This window comes from Gadus macrocephalus, chromosome 23 (genome assembly GCF_031168955.1).
Source record: "Gadus macrocephalus chromosome 23, ASM3116895v1".
Taxonomy (NCBI): domain Eukaryota; kingdom Metazoa; phylum Chordata; class Actinopteri; order Gadiformes; family Gadidae; genus Gadus; species Gadus macrocephalus.
In genome coordinates, this window is record NC_082404.1 from 12,923,904 (window position 1) to 12,933,203 (window position 9,300).

The 9,300-nt window shown below is 48.4% G+C and overlaps 1 protein-coding gene across 1 annotated transcript in view; it reads left to right on the forward strand.

Moving 5' to 3' along the window:
- The window catches only part of LOC132452942 (uncharacterized abhydrolase domain-containing protein DDB_G0269086-like), an 80,086-nt gene extending 76,539 nt beyond the window's left edge, over positions 1 to 3,547 (forward strand). The window contains exons 16-19 of the mRNA XM_060045776.1: positions 30 to 130; positions 511 to 587; positions 1,370 to 1,534; positions 3,201 to 3,547. Coding sequence (XP_059901759.1) covers positions 30 to 130; positions 511 to 568 — 159 coding nt within the window. The 3' untranslated portion in view covers positions 569 to 587; positions 1,370 to 1,534; positions 3,201 to 3,547. The remainder of the gene's footprint in view (positions 1 to 29; positions 131 to 510; positions 588 to 1,369; positions 1,535 to 3,200) is intronic.
- Positions 3,548 to 9,300: the final 5,753 nt, after the last annotated feature.

Below are 9,300 nucleotides of genomic sequence, written 5' to 3' on the forward strand. Positions count from 1 at the left end.
TTTGATATATATTTTTTCTTCTTCCGTAGACGTCGATGTGTGAGCGAGAGCTAATCCTGCCAGGCAGACTCATTCTCACCCAGACCGGGAGCACCTCAGCCTTCTGTCTGACAACCAGCAGCTGCAGAAGGTAAAGCCACAGCAATCGCAGGATTCATTTAGATTCAAAGCAGTGTTCCCGTTTTTCTGCAAGCTTTTTGCAGCCGGGACTCAAGCGAGGAACTACTGCAAATTCCCAGTGAATGAATTCCGACCCTGACACATCACCCGTATCATTCATGCACATACATGTATGTTGTAGACGGGTGCCATACTTTACTCACCAAAGTACATTCAGTTGTTGGGCGGAACTAGCTAAACAGTTTCCAAAAACGTGTGTCTGTATTTTCCTTTTCCAATAAATATATTCTAGTACAATTTTCCTGTCTGACTAGTTTTGTTGTGTAAGTGTGTGTCCTGCGTGGGTGTGTGCGTGTGTTTGTATTTGAGCCATGTGCCTCTATGTTTCAGCGCTGCTCGGACCAAGTGCAACATCTGGCGGAGGCTGAGAGAGCTATCCTTCAGATAAGGACTAAGCTGGAGACACAGTAATATCAAGAGTTTTACACAACTCCTTGGCTATAAATTCCTTTCCACTTCTCCCCCCGCGCGCTCTCTTTCTCTAGCGCCACTCTCTCTCTCTTTACTCTCTCTGGAGCACTGTATCTCTCTTTTTCCCTGTCCGCACTTTTTTAATCCTCAACTTTGCCGGTTCTGTGTTCATTCCCAATGGCCTTATATGGATATTGTTTCCTGGTGATTTATGATTCCATCCACCAAACATCTCTCTCTCTCTCTCTCTCTCTCTCTCTCTCTCTCTCTCTCTCTCTCTCTCTCTCTCTCTCTCTCTCTCTCTCTCTCTCTCTCTCTCTCTCTCTCTCTCTCTCTCTCCTCTCTCTCTCTCTCTCTCTCTCTCTCTCTCTCTTCCCCCCCCCCCCCCCCCCCCTCTGGTATACTAATTCAGTCAGATTACAAAATCAGATGACAAAAACATGACATAGCGTCCGATTTGTTGACGTGCGGGACCGTACATTTTAATACTCCAACCAATGGAACGTCCAAATGCCATTGTGTGTTTATTCACAAGTCGGATCGCGTTGCTAAAACAAATTGTAAAATATTTTTTTTATTCTCATATCAAATCGTTTGTCATTTTAATGGGAACGTTAAAGCAGCGAGCACATCACAGTCCACAACCACTACGCACATAGTGCAGACAATGGCTTTCCACAGACAGTGGTTTTAAGATATTGATAGATTAATGTAATTTGTGGGAGAAGGATTATCTTAAAACAAAGACAAGCTACAAACTCCAATCTTTTCTCCCCAGGTCGAAAGAGAAAGCCGAGGTGGAGCGAGGTCTGGTCGAGGCCCACCACAACCACCTGACCACTTACAGGCAGCAGGAACAGGAAGTGACCAAGCTTGAAAGGAAGTGACACGCTTGAAGCTGGAGCTCACTGACAGCCAGAGAAACAGGGCTCACCAGGAGCAGGTGAGGCCGAAATTATACCGTTCCTGTCTTTCCTAATGAATGCAAAGAAGAACTTTATGCATGGATTTAGAAAATGTTTTTCAACCTTACGATTTATATCAAAAGTCCACATTCTAACACTATTAGTAACGACTAGTAAAAATTCCAAGACATTTATTATACTATGATATTTCTGTTGTTATCTCTTAGCATTGTTTTTGTAGTAATCTTATAGTACAACTCTTTACTTTACCATGCTATTCTATACTATACTTTACTATACTATGCATACTATGATCACCTGATCAGCATTTTGAGTGAGTCAGTCACAAGTTACAACGCCCATAATATGACCTGAATGACCAAACGACCAGCGCAAATTGAACCTGCACACTATAATCTACTGTGGGCTGTAGTGGGGGGGCATTCTAGTGGAGCAGGTTTTAGACGAATGAAGACACCAGCCGTTTGTCACCTTGCCACAGCACACACACAGACCCCTGGGTACGACGCGTGTGTACGTGTGTGTGTGTGGTTCGCGTGTGCGTGTGTGTTCGTGTGTGTGTGTGTTCGTGTGTGATGTGTGGCATGATTGCCTGGCAGAAACAAATTGCCTCACCTTTAATGAAGGCGGCAAGCGGCTTGCCAAGGCGGGTGCAATTGACTCCAATTAAGAGCTCAATGGAACACTAAATATTCAAATTAGTCAAAGTGGTGATGGCGGCCTGGCAGTGTGCCAACACAGCGCGCAGTCACAGACACATCACTCATGGGCGTGTGTGAGATAAAGCGTCTGTGTGTGTGTGTGTGTGTGTGTGTGTGTGTGTGTGTGTGTGTGTGTGTGTGTGTGTGTGTGTGTGTGTGTGTGTGTGTGTGTGTGTGTGTGTGTGTGTGTGTGTGTGTGTGTGTAGGGGGGGGGGGGGGGGGCAGTGTGTGAGTGCAGCGATTGTGGGGTTGGGGGGGGTACATTCTTTCCACATTACTTCCTGTGCCCTCTGGCACATACAAGTACTACATACAAGTGTCACAACGCTGAGGATCACACACACACATTGCGCGCACACCTACGGTGCCACACGCACGCACGCACGCACGCACACACACACACGTGCACACACACACACACACACCAGCCCCCTTCTCCTCCCCTCTCTCCGCCTGCCGTCTGGTCTGGTCTGCCACATCATCTCCCATGTGGCACGGTTCGTAATGAGCGTGTGTGTCATGTCAGGACACCGAATCTACATCTACATTCAAAGGGGGGAGGGCGTTGTGTACATAATAATATACGTGCGTACTTAGACCCCGGCACTCGGCGTATAAAGGCGTAATTAACACCAGCTTCTCAACACTATACGTGGGATTATGATTCCCCCCCCCCCCCCCCCCCCACACGCATACACATACACACACACAAACACGCAGACAAGCGCACACACACACACACACACACACACCACACACTGTTTTATTTAGTCGTATAAGCACTCTGCAGGTGGATTCAGTCATTTACGCACACACACACACACACACACACACACACACACACACACACACACACACACACACACACACACACACACACACACACACACACACACACACACACACACACACACACACACACACACACACCGAGGCATTTCTGACATGCATCCCTTTTTATTGTGGACCTGCGGAGCACCAGATGTTGGAGGAGCTCCAGCGGGTGTCGGCGGAGCCGCTGAGGGCGGCCCGGCAGGAGGCAGAGCGGCTGGGCCTGGAGGCCGAGGCGGGCCGGGCGGAGGTCCAGAGGCTCCAGGAGGCCCTGCAGAGGGGGGAGGGCGCGGCCCAGGAGAGCCAGGGACTGAGGGCCCGCGCCAGGCAGCTGACCAAGGAGCTGGAGGAGCTGCGAGGCAAGCACCGACAGACAGGTGCGAGACAGCTGCCTGCCACCCATGATCCATCGATCCATCGATAGATTGATCAATCCGTTGGTCGATCGACCCCTTTGATCGATCACACAACAAGTCATTAAAATCTGCAAATTTAACAAGTCGATTGTTTCTAAATTCAATCAATTAGTCAATCGAACAATCAATCGATCAATAAGTTGTGTCACCAAACTCATCCTTCAAATCAGTGAATAAAACAAGTCGATAGTTTCCCAAGTTTCTCAAGTCAATCAATTGGTCGATTGATAAATCAATCAATCAATCAGGTGTGCCAACAAACAAATCAATATAGATCAATACATCAAAGAGATCAATAGTTAGTTCAATCAATCTATGCGTCACTCGCACTTCCGATGAATAAAGCTTTTATTATTTTATCCAACCAAACTCTATCTCTACAGATGGCCGGCACTGCATACTACTGTATATATTGACATACAAACAGTGTGTGCGTGAGTAGTTATTTCTTCTGCCCTCTGATGATGTTCGAGTGTGGGTCGTAAAGGAGTTGAAGTGCTCCATTACTCACTCGTTATGTACCATTCACCGCTACTCATTACCAAGCGCCATCCGCTACATATGCATACGACTGCGGGAGCGGGCTCGCAAATAGCTTCACCGTACTGGCTGGCTCAGCACTGAAATATACAGTTGGTAAAAAAAATAAACCAAAAAATACATATGAATAAATAAACAAGCTGGAACTTCGAAAAAAAAGCAATGACCTAGCTTAAAGCAGCAACACGTGGAAATGTCTTCAAGAGTTCTGCCTCAGTCCCTGACGCCCTGTCTTTGGGTTCGGGGGTTCAAAACCACCGGGACGGCGCTAAGACAAAGAGTGTCCCCACAGCGGGCCTCTCAAGTGACAAAGTGACCACGAGATACGTTCTGGATGCTCTTCAAATAGAGGACCACTTGTCCCTTGTGATATGTGTGTTTTTTATTGTTTTTGCCCCCCCCCCCCCCCCCCCCGCGCACACACACACACACACACACACACACACACACACACACACACGAGTTCTTCTCATCTGTGAGCTATTAAAAAGAATCCTCTGTGAACTTTTAGCCGCGGTGTCCTCTCCGTTAGCGACCATGCTAGCCGTGAACGTACAGTAAGCCCTGCCTTTTGTCCCCGCGATCACGCGCCCGTTGCTGGTTTGATCAAACGGTTAGCTCCAATTGGCCAGCCAGAGTACGGCGGTAACGGCGATGCACTCACTGGGTTCGCTGTATGTCTACACAGCGGCGTGCGCCCAGACATGCGCGCAAAAAGAGCTTTGATTTAATGGTGTGGCATCTGAGCTCTGTAGTAATGATGTAGCGTGCACGCGTCTGTGTGTGTGTATCATAGACTTATAATAGTGTGTGCGTGTGTGTCTGTGTTTTGCAGGCAGGAATTCACTTGAGTTTGTGTTTGTGTGAGTGTGTGTGCATGTATCATAGACTTGTGTGTGTGTGTTTGTGCGTGTTTTCAAGCAGGCATATACCTGTCCAGGCGAATGTTTGTGTGTGTGTGTGTGTGTGTGTATGTACGTTTCCAGGCAGGCATATACTGTATATGTGCATGTGTATGTGTGTGTGTGTGTGTGTGTGTGTGTGTATCTGGGTATGCGTGTTTCCAGGCAGGAATATATGTGTGTGTGTAATGTGTATGTGTTAGTGTTCTTTATAGTGCGTGTGTGTGTCTGTGTGTGTGTCTGTGTGTGTGCGTCTGCGGCAGACGATGGCCAGGTCTCTCTGGGTACCAGAAATGTCTCATTAAGAATTAACGTACACATCCGCGGTCACTCTGAGGGTGGCCCTCACCGACACCCGTGCGCAACCTTTTCTTCTGCTCCCGCTGCCTTAATTAGCGCACACACACTCTCCAAGGTACAGCCGCACACTCTCGCACACACACACACACACACACACACACACACACACACACACACACACACAATCACCTATTGTCCGCAGAGAGATGAATCTGAGGTCTCGCCAAGGCAGACAGTGGCTGACTTGCTCGCTGAACATTGCTCATTAACAAGATAGAGACAGCGCGGTGTAGCCTGGCCTTTGTCTGTGATTAAAACACACACGCGAATGCACCCACACACAGACACACACACACACAGAGGCACCCCGCGCACACGGACACACACACACACACTCACACACACACACAAAGCTGCGGAATACACTCCCCCGACGCTTCACACAAATCCTGCCATTATTCCACTCTTACCTCCTGCAAATACAGCCCGAGCCGTCCAGGGTTGCCATTGTAGCGCAAGACGAAATATTATAATGGATGGGTTATTACGACAAAAGGGAACATTGTTTACCTGGATACAACCGGGGTTTGAATGGACAAGGTCAGGAGTCAGCCCGAGGAATTGTCGCGAGGAACAAAAGAGGCCGGTTTATAAGCACAAAGAGCGAGCGTTGTTGCGTAAAAAAGAAAGAAATAACACTGTGATGGGATAAGATCATTTTATTTTCCTTTTCTTTTTTCTTTTATCTTCTTCTGCCATTTGAAATACAACGGAATGCTGGATGTGTAATGATTGCAGTGACTAGGTACCCAAGACACAGACAAAAACACATGCGGTGGTAAACATTCACAGCAAAAACAACAAGCAGATTTCGCTTGAAGGATCGCCGGCGAAATACTGGATCCCACACAGGTCGGGCAGAATGCTGACCCACCACTAAAACCTAGCACCTGTGAGCACACACACACACACAGACACACAGACACACACACACACACACACACGCGCAGACAAACACATAAATACACACACAAACACAGACCAACAAACACACACACACACAGACAAACACACACACCCACCCATACATACCCATACATATACACAAAGACACACACACACATATACATATACACACTCGCATACATAGCACAACACACACACACACACACACACACACACACACACACACACACACACACACACACACACAAAACTGCAGTGCAGAAAAAGGGTTCAAACGGAGGTAATGACCAGGTGAGGGGCCAGATGTGTGCAGCTGAAGACACAATGCCTCTTTAGGGAGCACACAGGGTCCCAGCAGTGGACAAGGGACTGGGCTAGGAAACACTAGCAGCAGCAGTGCAATATGGATACTTGTGGACACACCACCATGATGGCGAGCACACCATTATGCACACCAAGTAAAGGTAGATAACAAAAGTATTCATGTTGTATCTTTATTTTAGAAATGCGGTATTGAGCATAGATATCTATTATATGGAAAACATAATGAAAACACACAAACAACCCACCTTCCAATTCTGATAGAAAACAAAAGATACACAGTTCAGGCAAGGTAAATGCACAATGTTGCATCACTGTGGTATGAAATTGATTATCATCAATTACCTTTATTAGATTATTCATTCCAATGACAGATATAAAACAAGTCTTATTATGTCCTGACAACCAGGATTATGTCAACCAGACTCTTGTGATTATTCTGTAAAAGGCAGCCTACCCTCTTTATTTATTTTCTCATCTACCAACGAACCGAACAAAAGTATAAAATCGTCGACATCTGAAGATGAGAAAGAAGAAACAAGGGTTCCTTTGAATAAAGAGAAAGCAATCAGAGGAAATTTGAATAAAAGTACACCTATTTCAAATTACATGGTTTCACATTTCGCTATGTAACTTCGATTTTGACTATCATACTTTTCCGAGCATATCTGCATTTTGTAATCATGACAAAGGTGGATGGGAGTGCAAGGAAGGCACTACTTATGCTTAGCAGAACCTCCCCCCGGAGGAAATATGTATGATAGACGGAATGATCATACAGATAAATTCAGCTGACCACAGTTATAGGAATCCCTCCGTCACTTGTTAAATGTCTTCTTTGGACAACAATTGAAGCGCCTATTTGCATATCTCTGGACGGATGACAGATGTGAATAGGTTCGAAAACATTGTCGCTTCACGTCTTTTCTTTATGTCCACATTAAGAAAGTCATTCGAGGTGTGTGTTAGGCAGTATGAGTGTGTCGATCCGTTAACCTATTGATCCAAAATGATCAGAAATCATCACTCCATGGAGTGTGCATCTTTGTGCACCTGTGCAGACGTCTTTACGTATCTGTGTGCGTTGAGCTGCTAATGAAGCCAACAGAAACAAATGATCAATCTCTCTCACTCTCATTTTCATTCTCCCTCTCTCTCTCTCTCTCTCTCTCTCTCTCTCTCTCTCTCTCTCAGAGAGGCACATACACACACACACACACACACACACACACACAGACACACACACACCGGACTGAGGGGTAGGCACGCTCATGGCCTCTCTCCTCCAATTCACCTCTATTACTAGCTATAATCCCATTTCACACTCTATCGATCCCCAAAACTGTTGTTCACCGGAACCGGCAACAAACAGCGGCTCGACGGCGTGTCCGCTCCCGCTCGCGTCCACGCCGCCGCGAGCGCCCATTGTTCTTTATCACACAAAGAGAACTCCCACCCCCCCCCCTCCCCATCTCACACACACACACACACACAGGCACCACACCTTTGTCTCAGAGCGAGTCCAACCATCTACCCCACCCGCCCCCCCCCCCCCCCCCCCTCCCCACTTCACCAGCCCCGACCGAAATATGAATTATAAATGTATGGCTAATGAAAAAGACGAAGAGAGAGAGAGAGAGAGAGTGGGATAGAGAGTGAGGGGAGTGGGGGAGGGGAGGAAGGGTAGAGAGAGAGAGAGAGAGAGGGATTGGGTGAGATAGAGAGATAGAGAGAGGAGAGAGGAGAGAAGGGGGTTGGCAGAAACATCAGAGAAAATGACTCCTTTACAAGAGTCTATTGATCAGTTTCTATCAAAGGGGGATGTCTGACATGAGATTACCTGGCAGTTTGAGCATTAGCTGCCGTGTGTTATAGCCCGGGGCCCTTGTACCGCTGCCAGAGGATTGTAAATAAACCCGAGAGCGCACACAGAGAGCGTGAGGGGAGTCTGTTGGGGTCGGTGTATGCGTGTGTATGTGTGTGTTTGTGTGTGTGTGTGTGTGTGTGCGCGTGTATGTGTGTGTGTGTGTGTGTGCGTGTATTTTGGAGGGCGCTTGTGTGTTTGTGTGAGGTGAGGTTCTTCAGAGCGAGCAAGCGAGAAGGACAAGCCTTGGTATTTTGTGTTTCTCGTGTGGAGGTGTATTTGTGTTGTGGTGCCCCCGCCCCCCTCCCCCCCTCCTCCCCATCCCCATCCCCAAGCCCCCCGGACCCAGGCGCAGTAGGTTGCGTAAAACTTCCCGCCGTAACTTTGCGTCCGTGGGGGCCCGCCCGGCATTGCGCCCCTAACTCCCACCCCCACCCCCCCCCCCACACACACCTGCAGAGCTTTGGATATGAGCCTCGGGGGCCGGCGAGGATACGACGGCGCCCTGAGGTTTCGGCTTCATAAGAAACCTCGCCCGGTAAGCCCGGCTCTGATTGGCCCGTGCTCCCGCGGTCTCCGGCCGCTCCGGCGCGCGACCCGGGTCACGCAGCCTTCCTTTTATTTACTATTTAGTCGTCCGCCCGCTCGCATCCGGGGCCGGCGCACAAGCGGGTGAATTAGCGATTTGGTCGGCGTGCGCTCGCCGAAGGTGAGCCCCCGGGAGCGTCCGCCATCATCTCGACGGCGGAGGAGAGCGGAGGAGACGGGGGTCCGACGTGGGCATGACTGATGTCTTATTAAGCCCGTCCCCAGGGGGGGTGGGGGGGTTGGGAGGAGAGTCCGCTGAGCTCTTCTTTCCAGCGTATATACCTTTAACCATTTATGCTCTCCCCTTATTCATGTGAAGCCGGTTTAAAGGGGTCACAGAGGTGAGAGAGAGAG